The sequence below is a fragment of the Ranitomeya variabilis genome, chromosome 7 (genome assembly GCF_051348905.1).
Source record: "Ranitomeya variabilis isolate aRanVar5 chromosome 7, aRanVar5.hap1, whole genome shotgun sequence".
NCBI lineage: Eukaryota > Metazoa > Chordata > Amphibia > Anura > Dendrobatidae > Ranitomeya > Ranitomeya variabilis.
In genome coordinates this window covers 187,149,684-187,172,069 of record NC_135238.1, presented here as the reverse complement: position 1 = coordinate 187,172,069, position 22,386 = coordinate 187,149,684, and the positions used below count along the sequence as shown (strand labels likewise).

The 22,386-nt window shown below is 42.9% G+C and overlaps 1 protein-coding gene across 1 annotated transcript; it reads left to right on the top strand.

The window, feature by feature from the left end:
• The first annotated feature begins 15,901 nt into the window (after window positions 1–15,901).
• Window positions 15,902–19,590, top strand: LOC143784342 (uncharacterized). Its single transcript, XM_077272526.1, has 2 exons — window positions 15,902–16,556; window positions 18,186–19,590. The coding sequence occupies exons 1-2, from the start codon at window positions 16,496–16,498 to the stop codon at window positions 19,298–19,300; spliced, it is 1,176 nt and encodes a 391-aa protein (XP_077128641.1). The 5' UTR covers window positions 15,902–16,495; the 3' UTR covers window positions 19,301–19,590.
• Window positions 19,591–22,386: the final 2,796 nt, after the last annotated feature.

The following is a 22,386-nucleotide window of genomic DNA, read 5'->3' as shown; positions in this document are numbered from 1 at the left end:
AGCCATCTGACCCAAAACAACCTCTTTCTTCAGCTTATCAGTATCTACTTTGGGAAATTGCAGCGCTGACTTTAATTTTTTGAAGCAAAATAAACTGCCGTTTCAACAGACGGAATCTTAAAACCTACCTTGAACCCCTCCCTTAGCAATGCAGCCGACCCTGCATCTGGATACCTGCTTAGAAATCCCTCCATGGCGTCCAGCCGAACTGGCATCACTCCTTTTTTCAGTGACGTCGCCCCCTGTTTGTTTGCCTCATCTAAAACACTCCGCTGCTCCATGTGTGCCCCCACAAGCTGAACACTCATGCTTGAATTTACATTTGTTACCAAATTTACATGACCCCTCATTGAACGCGAAACACAGTCCTCATTGCATTGCCACAGAGTGTCCTGACCCGAACCCCCGATGCCCCCTTGAAAAGGTTGACTGCTCTGTCCCATCCAAGATGGGACCACAACCCTCATCCACAAAGCTATGTCCTTATGATCCCATCGGATACTAGGCCAAACTGCTTTCCGCTGATGAAACTGCTCGTCATACCTTAACCAACCCTGGCTGCCATACACCCAATAACCCTCACCTATGGTATCCATGTAACAAAAAAGGCCAGAACACTTTTCCAGGGCCTTCTCACCAATCACACTAGCTAAAATGACGAACACCTGTAACCAGTTAGAGAAGTTCCTGGGAATTAAATGGTACCCCCTCGTCCTCTTTTTCGGAATCCTCTCTCCTCAACCTGTCTAAATTAAAACGTTTCAATTGCAACAAAGAAAATATTTCAATGTAATCCCCTTTCCATATCTTTTCCCTAACCTCTTGATTCAGATGATCCCCCAACGATCCCTCAAAACATATACCTCCTCTTTTGCTGCATCATCCAAATGCACTGTATCCTCTTTTTTCCCGCTAGCCACTTGATCCAAACTTGCCAAGTTACCCTCAGGTGTACTAACGCCTGATACGCCACTCCTCTCTCTCACAGACAAAGAAACCCCTTCCCCTGCACCCACATTACCGTACCCACCAACACTTCCCGTTGCGTTCCCGTGTGGTCGGCGGCCGCATCAAAACAATGCATGTCCTCCATACCCAATGTTAACCCCTTCACCCCGAAGCCTGTTTTCACCTAAGTGACAGGGCCAATTTTTACAATTCTGACCATTGTCACTTTATGAGGTAATAACTCTGAAACGCTTCAACGGATCCTGGTGATTCTGACATTGTTTTCTCGTGACATATTGTATTTTATGATAGTGGCAAAATTTCTTTCATATTACTTGTGTTTATTTGTGAAAAAAATTGAAATTTGGTGAAAATTTAGAAAATTTTGCAATTTTCAAACTTTGAATTTTTATACCCTTGCATCAGAGACTCATATTGCACAAATTAGTTAATACATAACATTTCCCACGTCTACTTTACATCAGCAAAATTTTGGAACCAAATTTTTTTTAGTTAGAGAGTTATAAGGGTTAAAAGTTAAACAGCGATTTCTCATTTTTTCAAAAACCTTTACAAAACCATTTTTTTTAGGGACCACATCGCATTTGAAGTCACTTTGAGGGCCTTATATGATTTAAAATACCCAAAAGTGACACCATTCTAAAAACTACACCCCTCGAGGTACTCAAAACCACATTCAAGAAGTTTATTAACCCTTCAGGTGCTTCACAGGAATTAACGGAATGTGGAAGGAAAAAATTAACATTTAACTTTTTTTTTCACATAATGATCTTTTAGCAACATTTTGTTTATTTTCACAAGGGTAAAAGGAGAAAATGGACCACTAACGTTGTTGTGCATTTTCTCCTGAATACACTGATACCCCATATGTGGGGGAAAACCACTGTTTGGGCGCACGGCAGGGCTCGGAAGGGAAGGAGCGCCGTTTGACTTTTTCAAACCAAAATTGACTGTAATTGAGATCGGACACCATGTCGCATTTGGAGAGCCCCTGATGTATCTAAACAGTGGAAAATCGCCACAAGTGACCCCATTTTGAAAACTAGACCCTTCAAGGAACTTATCTAGCTATGTTGTGAGCACTTTGAACCCCCAGGTGCTTCACAGAAGTTTAGAACGTAGAGGCGTGAAAATAAAAAATCACATTTTTTCTCCAAAAATGATCTTTTAGAAACAATTTTTTTATCTTCACAAGTGTAAAAGGAGAAAATGGACCACTAACGTTGTTGTTCAATTTCTCCTGAATACACTGATACCCCATATGTGGTAGAAAACCACTGTTTGGGCGCACGGCAGGGCTCGGAAGGGAAGGAGCGCCATTTGACTTTTTCAAACCAAAATTGTCTGGAATTGAGATCGGACACCATGTCGCGTTTGGAGAGCCCCTGATGTACCTAACAGTGGAAAACTGCCACAAGTGACCCCATTTTGGAAACTAGACCCTTCAAGGAATTTATCTAGCTATGTGGTGAGCACTTTGAACCCCCAGGTGCTTCACAGAAATTTAGAACGTAGAGGCGTGAAAATAGAAAATCAAATTTTTTCCCCAAATATGATCTTTTAGCAACAATTTTTTTATCTTCACAAGTGTAAAAGGAGAAAATGGACCACTAACGTTATTGTGAAATTTCTCCTGAATACACTGATACCCCATATGTGGGGGAAAACCACTATTTGGGTGCACGGCAGGGCTCAGAAGGGAAGGAGCACCATTTGACTTTTTCAAACCAAAATTGGCTGGAATTGAGATCAGACACCATGTTGAGTTTGGAGAGTCCCTGATGTACCTAAACAGTGGAAAACCGCCACAAGTGACCCCATTTTGGAAACTAGACCCTTCAAGGAACTTATCGAGCTATGTTGTGAGCACTTTGAACCCCCAGGTGCTTCACAGAAGTTTAGAATGTAGAGGCGTGAAAATAAAAAATCACATTTTTTCTCCAAAAATAATATTTTAGCAACAATTTTTTTATCTTCACAAGTGTAAAAGGAAAACATGGACTACTAAAGTTGTTGAGCAATTTCTCCTGAATACACTGATACCCCATATGTGGGGGGAAACTACTGTTTGGGCGCACGGCAGGGCTCGGAAGGGAAGGAGCGCCATTTGACTTTTTCAAACCAAAATTGGCTGGAATTGAGATCAGACACCATGTCGCGTATGGAGAGCCTCTGATGTACCTAAACAGTGGAAAACTGCCACAAGTGACCCCATTTTGGAAACTAGACCCTTCAAGGAATTTATTTAGCTATGTGGTGAGCACTTTAAACCCCCAGGTGCTTCACAGAAGTTTAGAACGTAGAGGCGTGAAAATAAAAAAATCACATTTTTTCCCCAAAAATTAACTTTTAGTAACATTTTTTTATCTTCATAAGTGTAAAAGGAAAAAATGGATCACAAAAGTTGTTGTACAATTTTTCCTGAATACACAGATACCCCACATGTGGGGGAAAACCACTGTTTGGGCGCTCGGCATGGCTCGGAAGGGAAGGAGTGCCATTTGACTTTTTCAAACCAAAATTGTCTGGAATTGAGATCGGACACCATGTCGCGTTTGGAGAGCTCCTGATGTACCTAACAGTGAAAAACCGCCACAATTGACCTCATTTTGGAAACTAGACCCTTTAAGGAATTTATCTAGCTATGTGGTGAGCACTTTGAACCCCCAGGTGCTTCACAGAAATTTAGAACGTAGAGGCGTGAAAATAGAAAATCACATTTTTTCCCCAAAAATGATCTTTTAGCAACAATTTTTTTATCTTCATAAGTGTAAAAGGAGAAAATGGACCACTACAGTTGTTGCACAATTTTTCTTGAATACACAGATACCCCACATGTGGGGGAAAACCACTGTTTGGGCGCTCGGCATGGCTCGGAAGGGAAGGAGTGCCATTTGACTTTTTCAAACCAAAATTGTCTGGAATTGAGATCGGACACCATGTCGCGTTTGGAGAGCTCCTGATGTACCTAACAGTGGAAAACTGCCACAAGTGACCCCATTTTGGAAACTAGACCCTTCAAGGAATTTATCTAGCTATGTGGTGAGCACTTTGAACCCCCAGGTGCTTCACAGAAATTTAGAACGTAGAGGCGTGAAAATAGAAAATCAAATTTTTTCCCCAAAAATGATCTTTTAGCAACAATTTTTTTATCTTCACAAGTGTAAAAGGAGAAAATGGACCACTAACGTTATTGTGCAATTTCTCCTGAATACACTGATACCCCATGTGTGGGGGAAAACCACTATTTGGGTGCACGGCAGGGCTCGGAAGGGAAGGAGCGCCTTTTGACTTTTTCAAACCAAAATTGGCTGGAATTGAGATCAGACACCATGCCACGTTTGGAGAGCCCCTGATGTATCTAAACAGTGGAAAACCACCACAAGTGACCCCATTTGAGAAACTAGACCCTTCATCGAACTATGTTGTGAGCACTTTGAACCCCCAGGTGCTTCACAGAAGTTTAGAACGTAGAGGCGAGAAAATAAAAAATCACATTTTTCCCCCAAAAATGATCTTTTAGCAACAATTTTTTTATCTTCACAAGTATAAAAGGAGAAAATGGACCACTAAAGTTGTTGTGCAATTTCTCCTGAATACGGCAGGGCTCGGAAGGGAAGGAGCGCCATTTGACTTTTTCAAAATTGGCTGGAATTGAGATCGGACACCATGTTTCATTTGAAGAGCCCCTGATGTACCTAAACAGTGGAAAACCACCACAAGTGACCCCATTTGAGAAACTAGACCATTCAAGGAACTTATTTAGCTACTAGACTGTGGCCCGATTCTAACGCATCGGGTATTCTAGAATATGCATGTCCCCGTAGTATATGGACAATGATTATTCCAGAATTCGCGGCAGACTGTGCCCGTCGCTGATTGGCCGAGGCAACCTTTATGACATCATCGTTGCCATGGCAACCATTATGACATCTACGTTGATACTTTGCCCGTCACTGATTGGTCGAGGCGAATTCGCGGCAGACTGTGCCCGTCGCTGATTGGTCGAGGCGACCTTTATGACATCATTGTCGCCATGCTGTGCCCATTGCTGATTGGTCGAGGCCTGGCAGCCTCGACCAATCAGAGACACGGGATTTCCAGGACAGACAGACAGAAAAACCATTAGACAATTATATATATAGATGTGATGAGCACCGTGAACCTCCAAGTGCCTCACCAAAAATTATAACGATGAGTCGTGAAAAAAAATAAAACACATTTTTTCCGCAAAAATGATCTTTTAGCTACGATTTTTTTATTTTCCCAAGGGTTATAGGACAAAATAGACAGAAAAAGATGTGCAATTTTCACAAGTACGCATATACCCCATATGTGGGTAAAAACCACTGTTTGGGCACACGTCGGGGCTCGGAATGGAATAAGTGACATTTTGGATTGCAGACTTTGATGGAATTGTCTGCGGGCGTCATGTTGCATTTGCAGAGCCCCTGATGTGCCTCAACAGTGGAAATCTCCCACAAGTGACCCCATTTTGGAAACTGGACCTCCCAAGGAATTTATTTAGATATGCGGTGAGCACCCTAAACCTCCAAGTGCCTCACCAAAAATTATAACGATGAGTCATGAAAAAAAAATAAAACACATTTTTTTCCACAAAAATGATCTTTTAGCTACGATTTTGTTGTTTTCCCAAGGGTTATAGGACAAAATAGACAGAAAAAGATGTTGTGCAATTTTTCACGAATACACTGATACCCCATTTGTGGGTAAAAACCACTGTTTGGGCACATGTTGGGGCTCGGAATGGAATAAGTGACATTTTGGATTGCAGACTTTGATGGAATGGTCTGCGGGCATCATGTTGCATTTGCAGAGCCCCTAATGTGCCTCAACAGTGGAAATCTCCCACAAGTGACCCCATTTTGGAAACTGGACCTCCCAAGGAATTTATTTAGATATGTGGTGAGCACCGTAAACCTCCAAGTGCCTCACCAAAAATTATAACGATGAGTCGTGAAAAAAGAGAAAACACATTTTTTTCCACAAAAATGATCTTTTAGCTAGGACAAGTGACCCCATTTTGGAAACTACACCCCTGAAGGAATAAATCTAGAAGCATAGTTTTATAGTATTGATTATAATTCTTTTGGTTTTACTGGTGTATGAATTTATAATGTGGCGGTATGTGTAAGATGTGCGGGGTACATCAGATAATAAAAGTGTGTTGTGTCAACAGGGTATAAACTAATTTTATTAATTTGTGGATGTGTGGTATGCTTTGAAGCAATCTTTAATGCAAAGGCCAGGTTTCTCAGGGCAGGTTTCACAATGGTAATTTGTGTCCTTTCGGATTCCCCTCTTGGAACATACTCTGCACCGTTTTTGTGATCGTCCTGTCCTCGCTGTTTGGCCGGCGTCACACTCAGCGTATGAAAATACGGTCCGTTTTTTATGGCCGTAATACGCAGAAATGTTCCCAAAATAGTGATCTGTATGTCATCCGTAGGCAGGGTGTGGCAGCGTATTTTGCGCATGGCATCCTCCGTATGTAATCCGTATGGCATCCGTACTGCGATATTTTTGTCGCAGGCTTGCAAAACCGACATCTAATGGATTTATGTGCTCAAATGTTCGTTAAATCATATATACAGTATCTATATACAGTACAGACCAAAAGTTTGGACACACCTTCTCATTCAAAGATTTTTCTGTATTTTCATGACTAAGAAAATTGTACGTTCACACTGAAGGCATCAAAACTATGAAATAACACATGTGGAATTATATACTTAACAAAAAAGTGTGAAACAACTGAAAATATGACATATTCTAGGTTCTTCAAAGTAGTCACATTTTGATTTGATTACTGCTTTGCACACTCTTGGCATTCTCTTGCTGAGCTTAAAGAGGTAGTCACCGGAAATGGTCTTCCAACAGTCTTGAAGGAGTTCCCAGAGATGCTAAGCACTTGTTGGCCCTTTTGCCTTCACTCTGCAGTCCAGCTCACCCCAAACCATCTCGATTGGGTTCAGGTCTGGTGACTGCACCCCATCACTCTCCTTCTTGGTCAAATAGCCCTTACACAGCCTGGAGGTGTGTTTGGGGTCATTGTCCTGTTGAAAAATTAATGATGGTCCAAATAAACGCAAACCGGATGGAATAGCGGATGCAGCAAGATGCTGTGGTAGCCATGCTGGTTCAGCATGCCTTCAATTTTGAATACATCCCCAACATTGTCACCGGCAAACCATCATCACACCTCCTCCTCCATTCTTCATGGTGGTAACCAGGCATGTAGTGTCCATCCGTTCACCTTTTCTGCGTCGCACAAAGACACGGCTGTTGGAACCAAAGATCTCAAATTTGGACTCATCAGACCAAAGCACAGATTTCCACTGGTCTAACGTCCATTCCTTGTGTTCTTCAGCCCAAACAAGTCTCTTCTGCTTGTTGCCTGTCCTTAGCAGTGGTTTCCTAGCAGCTATTTTACCATGAAGGCCTGCTGCACAAAGTCTCCTCTTAACAGTTGTTGTAGAGATGTGTCTGCTGCTAGAACTCTGTGTGACATTGACCTGGTCTCTAATCTGAGCTGCTGTTAACCTGCTATTTCTGAGGCTGGTGACTCGGATAAACTTATCCTCAGAAGCAGAGGTGACTCTTGGTCTTCCTTTCCTGGGGCAGTCCTCATGTGAGCCAGTTTCTTTGTAGCGCTTTATGGTTTTTGCCACTGCACTTGGGGACACTTTCAAAGTTTTCCCAATTTTTCGGACTGACAAACCTTCATTTCTTAAATTAATGATGGCTACTCGTTTTTCTTTACTTAGCTGCTTTTTCCTTGCCAAAATACAAATTCTAACAGTCTATTCAGTAGGACTATCAGTTGTGTATCCACCAGACTTCTGCACAACACAACTGATGGTCCCAACCCCATTTCTAAGGCAAGAAATCACACTTATTAAACCTGACAGGGCACACCTGTGAAGTGAAAACCATTCCCGGTGACTACCTCTTGAAGCTCATCAAGAGAATGCCAAGAGTGTGCAAAGCAGTAATCAAAGCAAAAGGTGGCTACTTTGAAGAATCTAGAATATAAGATGCTCGAGTTCATATGAGGACATCCAGCAGAGGGCGCATCACCGCGACTCAAGGTAACTACAGATAATGTAAATAGAGAAAAGAAGTAGGCCTGACAAAAATGGGAGTCACCACTACAGAAATGTATAATATTCAATAACAACTTTATTACACACTAATGCAAAGGACAGAACATTTAAAAACATTTAAAAACAAGGGGATGACACATATCCCTGTACAAACAGATAGCCCATAATAGGGCCTAAGCACCGCACCCTCAACACAAGGATTAAATACACATGCCCAATAAGGTGAACAAAATGACCTAAGAAGTGGTCAAATAGCTGTCAATAACAAATCCCCCCGGTCCATGCAATAACTCCGATGTAAAAAAGGTAAAAGCCAAATGGCTGATACACCAGCCCCCTGTGATGGCATAAAAATGTGCAAACCAACAATAATAAACACAATATTACGTATAATAATCTGTCCAGCTGTGAAAATAGCTGTAGACAGACATAAACACCATACCAACCAGAGGAAACAGGACCGGTGATTTAGAGTATCAGGGCAGAAGATGACCCATGAAAAACCAATAGTGTGACCAAGGGCATGTGTTCCCTATGAGAGGTGTGTGCGGGCAGCAGACACCCAACGGGTGTCGCCACGCAGCGGTGGCTTCGTCAGGGGTGAAGTAAACATGCCCCGTCCTCTGCTTAAATAGAAAAAATAATCTACGGTAACATACCAATTAGCAGCTGTGTGGGCGGACGAGATGAGCCACATGGAGTGGGTAAAATGGCGTTTTCAGTATACCGGGCCCGGCAGGTGTATACTTCGCATGCGCCGGCGTCCCAGAGCGGAAGTGTGAGCTCCGCTCATGGTTGCCGTAGCAGCGCGTATACAGAATGGACAGCGCTTGCGCAATAAAAGGAATGGAGACAAAGAAGTGGAGGACAAATATGAGGTGCAGCCTTGAAATATAAAAACAAGGCACGGTGCCTACAAGGGCAAGGTGATAGTGCTATAGCCCAGGTATAACAGACATAAATTACGTGATTTAAAGGGGAAAGGAGGTTTACACTAGCTATACTAATAGAGGGCTAACGTACCACTCAGAACGATAAGACAGTGTGATATGTCATTGTAAGCAGCATGTTATAGAAGAGGAGACAAAAACATTAAATAGCTGGAAAAAAGCAAAGATGAATATACCCAGATATAAAAATATATATACTGGGGAAGGGTTGCGGATTAAAGGCTGCGCACAAAATGCATAATGGTTATAGTATACTCCTGTGATACAGAGAATATCCTTGTAGGCAGCATGCCAATGAGGAAGAGGCACGACATTCAATAGCTGGAAAAATAACAAAATAAATTAAATAAACTGTTCAGCAGATATATTTATATTGGGAACCAATTACAATGCTGTACATAGAGTATACAATAATAATAAACTCATATACTACAAAGTCAACCCATGTGCACATTCAATTGTCCAGTTTATTGTTTATAAAAGCCAGTGAACAGAAGATCTTCATTAATGCCAAAAGGGATGACACAGTTCAGGTCAAAAATCCACTTGGATTCCCGCTTGAGAAGGTCAAGGGTGACATTTCCACCCGTCATGTTCATATTTACTGCTTCAAGTCCCAAAATCTTCGTGCCAGCCCACTGTGAGTTATGTTCCACCAAATAATGCGCAGCCACAGATGTGAGAGTTTTCCCCTTGGCCTTGTCCCTTTGTGCTGTAGTAATATTGGAGAAATGTTGCTGTGTGCGTCTCCTGAGCTCCTGTGTGGTCTGGCCCACATAGATTTTAGGACATGGGCACACCAACGCATAGATCAAGTTCCGGGACCTGCAATTGAAGTAGGTCTTGGTAGGCGTCTGTGAAGACAAAAGAGGCACCATCATTTTCTCATCACGACTGGTAAAGGGGCAAATACTACAATTGCCACACGGGAAGGTACCCTTGAGTCTGACCCCTCTGCCAAGCCTGGTGACTGGCCGTTGAAAATGACTATGGCTCAATTGGTCCCTAAGACTCCTGGCCCTCCTAGCTACTAAATTTGGATGGGAGGCAATATGGGGGAGGAGTTTCGACTCACTCTGTAAAATACCCCAATATTTGGACAGGATCCCTCGCAGGTCTTGCCATTGATTGTTAAAGGCTGTGATTATACCAAGCGGCTTATCTTTTGTCCTGTGTCTACCCTGTAGCAGATCATCCCTGTTGCTATTGTTAGCCACCGTAAACGCCTGGGAAATTACACGCTTGGGATAACCCCTCTCTCGGAAACGTGTGGTGAGCTCACGGGAGTGTCTGGTGAAATCCCCGCACTCACTGCAATTTCTTCTGACTCTTAAAAATTGACCCTTGGGGATACCAGTTTTTAGATGCAGGGGGTGGAAACTATCGAAATGAAGAATACTATTCGAAGCCGTTGGCTTCCGATAGAGAGATGTCTGAATTTGCCTACCCCTCACCTGCAATTTCAAATCCAAGAAGTCAATTTCCGTCTGGGAATAGTGAGATGTAAGGCGGATATTCCAGGGATTATCATTCAGGGTATCCACAAAATCCTTACAAAGTTCCTGAGTAGCTGTCCAAATAAAGACAACATCGTCAATATAGCGGAACCACTTACTGACATGTTCTACAAAGTGCTCAGAGCAATAGACCCTAGTAGCCTCCCACCAGCCCAAGGCGAGGTTGGCATATGCAGGGGCACAGCGTGCCCCCATGGCAGTGCCCCTTACTTGCCTGTAGTAGACACGATCAAAGATAAAATAATTTTGGTCCAAAACGAAAAGCAACAAGTCCAAGATGAACGAATCATGTCCTCTATCTCCTGTGGTCTTCAGGTCCAGAAAGTACGACACAGCACCGATGCCCCAATCGTGTCCAATGCACGTGTACAACGATTCAACGTCGAGCGTGACAAGCCATGCCCCCGATGGAATCTCAAGATCTTGAAGTTGTAGAATAAGGGATGTAGAATCCTTAACATAGGACTTGAGGGACAAGACTATAGGTTGAAGAAAAAAATCAATGTAAACACATGGTTTTTCAAGTAACCCACCAATCCCGGAGACAATCGGCCTACCGGGAGGGGCCTGTATGGATTTGTGCACCTTAGGCAGCATGTAGAAGGTGGGAGTCCTGGGATATTGGTTGGATAGAAAGTCCCTTTCACGTTTGTTGATGATATTACGTGTGTGCGCAGCCTCCAATAAGCGGTTCAATTTGGTCTGGAAAACAAAAGTGGGGTCTGAGGGCAACACTTGGTAACACTCTGTATTGCCCAGTTGGCGCATGGCTTCTTGGGTATATAAATCAACTGGCCAAATGACCAGGTTACCCCCCTTGTCCGCTTCACGGATAACAAAATCCCGGTTGGAGCCTAGTTTAGCCAAAATAGCCTGATCCTGTTGGCTAATATTCCTCCCCCTAGTGGAGTCCAATTTGAGATCATATACCTCTCTGCAGACGGCATTGAAGAAACTCTCTACTGCCGGGAACAGGGTAAACGGGGGAGTGGCTTGTGAGGGAAGCCTTCCAGTAAATTTTCTTCTGGGCTGGCACTCCTCACCCTCATCCAGAAGGTCTAGAAGGTCCCTGAAGACCAATCTATCAGCCGGGGGTAGATCATCTAGAGCAGAAGGGCGATGATACAACAATTTAAAGGTAAGCTGTCTGCAAAACTGTTATGATCCCAATGGCAGAGGATCTCTGATATTCCGGCAAGAGAGCAAAAATATAAATACTGCTCTAGGGAGGTGGAAACTGGGCTAACCGCATACCTGATCCTAACACAAACCACTAGAAGTAGCCGGTGAACGTGCCTACGTTGGTTCTAGACGTCTCGAGCCAGCCGGAGAACTGACTACCCCTAGAGGGAAAAAATAAGACCTCACTTGCCTCCAGAGAAATTGAACCCCAAAGATATAGAAAGCCCCCAACAAATAATAACGGTGAGGCAAGAGGAAGGCACAAATGTAGAGATGAACTAGATTAAGCAAAGTGAGGCTCTCTAGTCTAAATAGGCAGAAAATAGATAGTGGACTATACGGTTAGCAGAAAACCCTACCAAAAACATCCACGCTGAATATTCTAGAACCCCCGCACCGACTGACGGTGTGGAGGGAGAATATCAGCGCCCTAGAGCTTCCAGCGAGTCAGAAAATCAAATGTAAAGCAAGCTGGACAAAAACACTGAATAATGCAACTGATCCAAATGTACAAAACAGACTTAGCTTTTCTTGCATGAGGCAGACTGAAAGGAATCCGGAGGAGACCATATAGGTCTGGATACAACGATGCCAGGCAAGAGACTGAGTCCAGAGGAGACTTAAATAGGGAACACCCGCTGCTTAACGACACAGCTGGAGCTCAGGCCTGCAACAAGACATGCCTAACACAATACTGTTGGTGACCACCAGAGGGAGCCTAGAAACACAGTTCACAACAGTACCCCCCCTTGAGGAGGGGTCACCGAACCCTCACCAAGACCCCCAGGGCGATCAGGATGAGCGGCGTGAAAGGCATGAACCAAATCAGCCGCATGAACATCAGAGGCGACAACCCAGGAATTATCCTCCTGACCATAGCCTTTCCACTTAACTAAATACTGGAGTTTCCGTCTAGAGATACGAGAATCCAGAATCTTCTCCACCACGTACTCCAACTCGCCCTCAACCAAAACCGGGGCAGGAGGCTCAACAGCAGGAACCATAGGCACCACGTACCGCCGCAACAAGGACCTATGGAACACATTATGAATAGCAAATGATGCTGGAAGGTCCAAGCGAAAAGACACCGGGTTAAGGATTTACAAAATCTTATAAGGACCGATAAAGCGAGGCTTGAACTTAGGAGAGGAGACTTTCAAAGGAACATGCCGAGAAGACAACCAAACCAAATCCCCAACACGAAGTCGGGGACCCACACCGCGGCGGCGGTTGGCAAAACGCTGGGCCTTGTCTTGAGACAATTTCAAATTGTCCACCACATGGTTCCAAATCCGCTGCAACCTATCTACCACAGAATCAACCCCAGGACAGTCAGAAGGCTCAACCTGGCCTGATGAGAAACGAGGATGAAAACCAGAGTTGCAGAAAAAGGGTGAAACCAAGGTGGCAGAACTAGCCCGATTATTAAGTGCAAACTCGGCCAGTGGCAAAAAGGTAACCCAGTCGTCCTGATCAGCAGAAACAAAACATCTCAAATAAGTCTCCAACGTCTGATTAGTTCGCTCGGTCTGGCCATTAGTCTGAGGATGAAAAGCCGACGAAAAAGACAAATCAATACCCATCTTAGCACAAAAGGATCGCCAGAACCTGGACACAAACTGGGATCCTCTGTCAGATACAATATTCTCAGGGATGCCATGCAGACGAACCACATTTTGAAAGAACAAAGGGACCAAATCAGAGGAGGAAGGCAACTTAGGCAAGGGCACCAAATGGACCATTTTAGAAAAACGATCGCACACCACCCAGATGACAGACATCTTCCGAGATACCGGAAGATCCGAAATGAAATCCATGGAAATGTGCGTCCAAGGCCTCTTTGGGATAGGCAAGGGCAAAAGCAACCCGCTGGCACGAGAACAGCAAGGCTTAGCCCGAGCACAAATCCCACAGGACTGCACAAAGGAACGCACATCCTGTGACAAGGAAGGCCACCAAAAGGACCTAGCCACCAAATCTCTGGTACCGAAAATCCCAGGATGTCCCGCCAACACCGAAGAATGAACCTCAGAAATAACTCTGCTGGTCCATCCAGAGATATAAGCCACGGCACTCAGGACTTCTTGGAGGTGCCCAAGTTAGGTATCCAACCCGTCAAACATAAGTAGAAAATACTTGGCACTCTGAAGAGTTTTTTTGCAAGTTTAAGAAATAGATTTTTATTCGGTGCATCCAGCTCAATATTTAAACGTTTTCGGTCTTATACAATCAGACCTTCATCAGAAATAGTTTTGAAAACTGGAGACCGCAGTATGTGTGTGTGTGGATATACACACAACGATCAGAAGACAGCAGGGAAGCAGGAGCGCAAGGCGTCTTGCTGCTGGTGGCAATAAGTGAGAACAGCGCTGGAGCGCGTCTATCCTCGTGGCACGGCGCATGCAACACTGGCGGTCTAAGCGCTTTTGTCCCTGTCGGTCTTTTGCCCTCCTCAGCGCTGTTCTCACTTATTGCCACCAGCAGCAAGACGCCTTGCGCTCCTGCTTCCCTGCTGTCTTCTGATCGTTGTGTGTATATCCACACACACACATACTGCGGTCTCCAGTTTTCAAAACTATTTCTGATGAAGGTCTGATTGTATAAGACCGAAAACGTTTAAATATTGAGCTGGATGCACCGAATAAAAATCTATTTCTTAAACTTGCAAAAAAACTCTTCAGAGTGCCAAGTATTTTCTACTTCTGCTGGTCCATCCATCAGGGACAAACAATCTCTCTGGTGGACAACGATCAGGCCTATCCGCCTGAAATTTTTGCAGCCCTCGTCGCAAATCTGGGGAAATGGCAGACAAAATCACTCCCTCTCTGAGAATACCAGCCGGCTCAGAGACTCCCGGAGAGTCAGGCACAAAACTCCTAGAAAGTGCATCAGCCTTCACGTTCTTCGAACCAGGCAGGTACGAGACCACAAAGTCAAAACGGGAGAAAAACAACGACCAACGAGCCTGTCTAGGATTGAGGCGCTTGGCAGACTCGAGGTAAGTCAGATTTTTATGATCAGTCAAGACCACCACACGATGTCTAGCTCCCTCGAGCCAATGTCGCCACTCCTCAAATGCCCACTTCATAGCCAACAACTCCCGATTACCAACATCGTAGTTCCGCTCAGCAGGCGAAAATTTCCTTGAAAAGAAAGCGCATGGCTTCATCACGGAGCCATCAGAACTTTTTTGCGACAAAACAGCCCCTGCACCAATCTCAGAAGCATCAACTTCAACCTGGAACGGAAGAGAGACTGCTGCTGCATTTTCCACCATAGGCTTATACTCGAGTCAATAAGTTTTCCCAGTTTTTTGTGGCAAAATTAGGGGGGTCGGCTTATACTCGGGTCGGCTTATACTCGAGTATATACGGTATTTTGGATAAGTTTCAAAACGCTTTATTTTGGGAATACTTGAACCAAAAACTAAAAGAGCCACCTTGTTAGAATGCAGCATTACTGCTGCACAGGGTGGCTCTTTTAGTTTATAACGGCTGGAGGGGGGTGACAGTGGCCCTTTAAAGCATATTTTTACTGATCTGAGATATAAGAGACTAGCATCCCCATACAAGTGACAATCCAGTAGCTGTCGGCTGTCCGCTATAGCTGACCACTTGCTGTATCAGCCACGATCAGTGTTGGCACCATCCATATATGTTAATCCCCTTAGATGCTGCTGTCAATAGTGACTACATCATATAAATGGTTAACAGATTGTCAGCGCTTCCACTTTAATCTGATCGACACCCTTAGATCATCTTAGATCATGATTGTGTGATCCTGATGTTTGCCATAGCAATTCACGGCCAAATAGCGGCCTTAGAGTCTCCCGGCTATAGCGGCCTGTTCAGAAGTTAGGGACATTTAGGTGGTAAAAATACACTTTTTTATTCCTGTTATGCCATTTTACATTAATTCCTTAAAATCACCTGAATGGTTAATAAACTACCTGACAGCAGTTTTAAATATATATGTGTGTGTATGGGGGGGGGGAGGGGGTTATGTTTTAAAAAATATATAGGACCCCAAAGTCACTTCAAATCTGGATGGATAGGTCCCTCAAACAAATTTTGTTGTAAATTTTCATGAAAAAATGAAAAACTGCTGCTACATTTTTAAACCTCCTAAAAGGCTACCAAAATAAAATAACATTTTATAAATGGTGCTGATGTAAAGCAGACATGAGGGAAATGTTATTTATTAATGTTTTTCTGTGGTATGACTGTCTAGATTAAAGGAATAATCATTCAAAATTTGAAAATTGCTACTTTTTTTTACATTTTTTGTCAAATTTCTGATAATGTTATTAATATACACAAAACATATCAACTTAAATTTATCGTTATTATAAATTATAATGTACCACGAAAAAACACTCTCAAAATCAGTGGGATTTGTTGAAGGATTCCAGAGTTATTACCACATAAAGTGACATTGGTCAGAATTCAAAAATTTGGCCCGGTCACTAAGGGGTTAATGAAGGAAATGACTTTGCCATAATGTAATTACTTACAGTGACGTGTTCTTCTATCACTACACACCACCATACTGACTGCGGGCAGTGCCAGTGATATAGGAGGCGGAGATGTCAGCATCTTTTGACGGCTCAGGTGCCCCATGAGCTTGTAGTAAAAGCCTCCATCTAGAACATTCCATGTGAGTTTTCCTTCTGTCTGTGACTTTTACATTATTACATTCGCAGCTTTGACATCCAGGCAAATATCTGAAGAATATCAAAGCTGAAGCCATAATGGAGAAAGGAGAAAGTGATGTGTGGGATGATGAGTGGTGCAAAGAGGACGTTCCTACAGGTAACTGCCCCAGTGAGGAGTCACCACTAAATAAAGTAGAGAATAGTCACATTCTTCTCATTCACCGGACTGGATAATTTTAGGCTTGACGTTTTTTATTATGTGTTTTATCAGTTTTTTGGCCATAGATTTCCCCATTCAGCTAAAATACAGATTATATAGGGCTGACAATGTAATGACGCAATATGTAATAAGACCGGCTGTGTATCTATAATATGGATTTAAGAATAGACTGGGATGATAGAGCATCAAAGACGCGTGGCACCTCATGGGCAAAGTATCTAGTTTAGTGTTTTACATTATATCCATCAGAGTTCTGGTTCCAGGATTAATATATAACCTAAGTAACCTATTTGATATACTGAACTATCTGGAGATTAAAAAAAACCTGTTTTATGACAATTGTCTCATAGTCACAGCCATGAGTAGATTATAAGAGAAAGCAGAGAATTGCCTGGGTTTATCCAGCTTTATATTTGCTCCATGGCCATGACTTCCAAATACACGACCATACGGCTTCTCTGTTCTGCATTTAGCAGTCAGCGATTGTGTGAGACGGACATGACGTAGTAGTACTAAGTGACACCATATGAGCAAGTCCTCGCTCTGTCACATGGAAGATGGGGAGTGGTCGATTTGAAGTGTTCAGTGAATAGACATAATTTCCACAGCAAACGCCACAGGATGCAATATGGAAACCAATTATGCTTTATTATTCTAAAACAGTCCAGACCACAGACATAAACATGTAATTAGAGATGTTAGTATAGACATTACTTGTACCTGAGTCTGCTGACCGCACTGTCTCTGAAATCCACCATAGCCATGACGGTTCGGCCAAGCATTCATCTATTTTCTATGGGGAGAGAGAACAAAGCTTCTCCCATATCATGAATCAATGCTTGTTACAGGTCAATACCTGCCTGTGTAAATTAACCTCTAAAGATAACCTGTCAGCTACAAAAACGCTATTTACCTGCGGGTATATTGGTAACCTGTAGAAGAATAGAATTTAGAGCATGTTAGGCTTTTTTACTGGGAGAGCGGCTACCAGGAGAAATTGAAATGTATTCCTTGCAGCCGACCGCTTCCAGTCATTGTGGTGTTGCATTGAGCTCTAACAGAGAGAGGTGACTGCTACAGCCCACTACTTCTGAAGAAAAAAATCGAGTGTCTGCAAGGAGAGTATAATTTCATCAATGAGCAGTGATTGATGGTATAGGAAGGTGATTGGGGCTTATTAGCTTTCATTTTGGTGAAGGAATGATGATTTGTTTCCTTATCTCATAACTTTTTTATTATTGCAGAACATCCTTAATTTATTCAAAGGGGATGATGTGCTGTCAACAACGATCATTTTTATTCCCATATAAAATATGCGACCAATGACAAATGTCTTATTATTTGATATTTCCACTGGCCCATGATTGAGAATGAACATTAGCACAATTGATTCTTTGTGAAATCATCACATCATGTAAATTATACTTCAGTCAGTTAATAATAGAACTTTACTACACTTTGCAATTTCTATGTATTTTTTTTTTACTTAATGTTTTTTATATTTAGATAAATATGAGTATTAAGGTTATTTGACTAAAAAAATCACACCAGTTGTATTCTTGACAGGTGGCCGTAGCAGCAGCTCCAAAATCCAAAAAAGTATTTCACATGACCCATATGATGAACATGCCACCATCTCAGACATGGATCCTTTTAAAGTACAATGTCCTAATTCTCCACAGACAGTTACACAAAATAAAAGTCACAGAAGTGTGGATAATAAAAAAGCTCCCACAAGGAAGAAGCCGTTTTCATGTTCCGAATGTGGGAAATGTTTTAATGTAAAATCAATTCTTGTTAAACATGAGAGAGTTCACACAGGAGAGAAGCCATTTTCATGTTCGGAATGTGGGAAATGTTTTAAAGATAAATCATATCTTGTTAAACATGAGAGAGTTCACACAGGCGAGAATCCATTTTCATGTTCAGAATGTGGAAAATGTTTTACTCAAAAATCAACTCTTGTTGGACATGAGAGAGTTCACACAGGCGAGAAGCCATTTTCATGTTCAGAATGTGGAAAATGTTTTAAACACGAATCTGCACTTGTTACACATGTGAGATTTCACACAGGAGAGAGGCCATTTTCATGTTCAGAATGTGGAAAATGTTTTACTCAAAAATCAACTCTTGTTGGACATGAGAGAGTTCACACAGGCGAGAAGCCATTTTCATGTTCAGAATGTGGAATATGTTTTAAAAACGAATCTTCACTTGTTACACATGTGAGATTTCACACAGGAGAGAGGCCATTTTCATGTTCAGAATGTGGAAAATGTTTTACTCAAAAGTCAACTCTTGTTACACAAGAGAGAGTTCACACAGGAGAGAAACCATTTTCATGTTCAGAATGTGGGAAATGTTTTAAAGACAAATCTACTCTTGTTACACATGAGAAATTTCACACAGGAGAGAGGCCATTTTCATGTTCAGAATGGGGAAAATGTTTTACTGAAAAATCACATCTTGTTACACATGAGAGAGTTCACACAGGAGAGAAGCCATTTTCATGTTCGGAATGTGGAAAATGTTTTAAAGATAAATCACATCTTGTTAGACATGAGAGAGTTCACACAGGAGAGAAGCCATTTTCATGTTCAGAATGTGGGAAATGTTTTTCTGCAAAATCTAATCTTGTTACACATGAGAGAATTCACACAGGAGATAAGCTATTTTCATGACCTGAATGTGGGATTTTTTTTTTATTTAAGTCTCAACTTGTTAGACATCAGAAAACTCACATTGGGAAGGAGGCATTGTAATCCTTTAGTGACCAAGCCCAATTTTTGAAATCTGAAATGTCACTTTTTGCGGTAATAACGATGGAATGTCTCATATCTCAATTATTCTTAAAATGTTATTTTCCCTATATGTTGTGCTTTATTTTGGTAATAATTAAAAATATGCAAAGTTCCAGCTTTGAATCTTTATACCTGTAAACCGTGTAGTTATACTACATAAAAAAACTTACAAAAACATTTACCTTATGTCTTCTATGTCAGTAATTTTTCAATCATCCTTTTATTTTGTTTGAAGGATTAAAAGTTTAGTAGTTTAGTAATTTTTCCTTATTTTAGGGCAATGTGCAGAACTCCTTTTTTGGGGAGCTATTCAGTTTTGAAGTGACTTTGAGGAGCTAATATATTGGGGATTCCCCTAAAGGAATGCTGTTTTCACTTACACCTGCATTACCAGAACAATTTTTTCTCCTTTGTCTGATTGGGGGACACAGGACTGTGGGTGTATGCTACTGCCGCCAGGAGGCTGACAATAAGTAAACATAGAAGAAAATTAGCTCCTTTTCCGTCGTATATACCCTGACACTGGCTGCAGGCAGACCTAGTTCATGCTTAGTGTCTGAAGGAGGCACAGGTCTGGTTTACAGACCTCCCGTATTTTTGCCTTAAAGACGAGAGGGGCGACGGACCCTTTTTGAAAGGGTCCGATCTCCCCAAACCAACAATGGACGAGCACGTGGAGTGTCGCCTCCACGTATCCTTTCCCGCAATGTGAGACCACTTGCCGGACTTAGCCCCTGACCACCCTGTTGGGGTGGTCTGCAAGTCAGACCCTTCAGGGATATTGGATGGCTTCCAAATGAGTCGATTCTCTCGAGAGTGATGGACATAGACAGATGTGGTATCTGATCATTGCCATAAGCAGTTTATTGAGACATGAAGTTATATACACTTTTGAGTAGGCGTATACATTATGTCCACCAATCAGCTGTTTATTACATATGAAATCATCCTATAATTCATCAGGTCTAATTCCTAATAAGGACATCTCTGAGAAGGTGACTATGACATAAGGGGTGACTTAGGTTTATCCATGTCAGGGGCTAAGGGTCTAAGTCTTATCTTTATTAGGCCTAACCCTCGTCAACAACTTTAATCATCGAAGGTGATCAGTGATCACGTTGTCAGCAGGTATGACTTAGCAAAGTCTCAGACATGTCAAAACATATTCCTAAGAATCCCATATGTGAATTATAGGCCACATTAAGGTGGTCCCTGATTTCCCTATCAGTCCCCCCTTTTGAGATTAGATATGATTCTACCCCTAACCTACAGGTGCTGTCACTGGCCTAGTGCCAATGTCGGACTTTCTTGTCAATTCTTCGGCCGAATCCCCCATAGGATGGGGAGATCATATCCTATTCTCAATCACAGAATTTCATATATTCATTAGTGTCAATTTTTATGTGTGTGATTTTAACTGATGGCATCTTTATTTGTCTGTGGAGTGTTTTACCAGGTTTGTCAATGCTTCCCTAGTATACTTTAGAAATCTTTGTCGATTATAACAAATGTAGTGTATCCAGTCCACATTTTTCACAAAGTCAAGTCTAGGCGGGGCTATTTTATTATCAGTGTTGCGCTGGCTTGTCTGAGCCGTCTGTCTTCTCTGGGGAAGGGTCATCAGCATCATCAGGAGCAGGATGGTCACTCTTCCGTTCCAGGATCTTGCAGTGGCTTGCATGGATCCAGGTGGGCTTCCCCTCAAGCTTCACTGATGTGGCTGTGGTGAGGAGGACTTGGAAGGGGCCATCAAACCTCGGCTCCAGAGGCTTCCTCGTGTGTCTTTTGACCACCACCCAATCTCCAGGCTGTAGAGAGTGAGTTCCCTCTCGGCTCTCTGGGTCTGGAATAGAATCAAACACTTGTTTATGCACGAATGAGAGCCTCTTTTGAAGGCTCTGGACATAGCTGGTAAGGCTGTCACACTGAAGCTGCAGTGTCTGTGGGAAGTACAGGCCTAGTCTTGGTGCTGACCCAAACAGAACCTCAAAGGGGGACACCTTTGTCTTCCTGTTAGGCGTGTACCTGATGGAGAACAGAGCTAAAGGCAAACACTCTGTCCATGGCTTCCCCAATTCCTCACTTGCTTTCTGAATTTTTAGCTTAAGTGTACCATTTAGCCGTTCTACCTTGCCACTAGCTTGTGGTCTATAGGGGGTGTGAAACGCCTGTGTAACCCCTAACATTTGCATGACATTTTGCATTACCTCTCCAGTGAAATGGGTACCTCTGTCAGATTCTATGGTTTCAGGCAGTCCGAATCTACAGAAGACTTCTGACATCAATTTCTTTGCAGTGGCTCGTGCAGTAGCTTTTGGCATCGGGAAAGCTTCCGGCCACCCTGAGAAGAGGTCAACACACACAAGACAATATTCATACGTTCCTACCTTGGGAAGCTGTATGAATTCAATCTGCAGTCGTTGAAACGGGTAGAGGGGCTTAGGTGTGTGTTTCTGTGGTACTTTCACTACACTTCCTGGATTGTGTTGTGCACATGTGAGACATGCCTGTGTAAACCTAGTAGCAACCATTGTGAAACCAGGTGCGACCCATTGCTTCTCCACCAGAGCACACATGCCGTTCTTAGACAGGTGTGTTGGACCGTGGGCCGCTTGGGCCATTGCAGGATACAGATATCTTGGCAGACACACCTGCTGTCCCACCTTCCACAAACCTCTGTGCTCCTGAGCTCCAGCCTTCGACCAGACCTTTTTCTCTTCCCCGGTGGCTTGCCGAGTCAGAGCCTGTAAGATACTCAAGTCCAACTGGTTACACTCAGTGCTTACCATGATCAGTGGGGTGGCCGCAGGGGTCTCATGTCGCCGTGGCTTCCTTGCAGCTTCCTTGGCTGCCCTGTCTGCTTTGTCGTTGCCTCGTGCTTCGTTGGTCGCAAGCCTGGTGTGTGCCTTTACCTTAACTATGGCAACCTCCTTTGGAAGTAGTAGTGCATCCATTAGCTGCTTGAT

Bases quoted from the DNA above. Each gene is read 5' to 3' on its own strand.
- LOC143784342 (XM_077272526.1), top strand. From the start codon at position 16,496: ATGGAGAAAGGAGAAAGTGATGTGTGGGATGATGAGTGGTGCAAAGAG. The intron at 16,557-18,185 runs GTAACTGCCCCA...TATTCTTGACAG, and splicing joins CAAAGAGGACGTTCCTACAG to GTGGCCGTAGCAGCAGCTCC.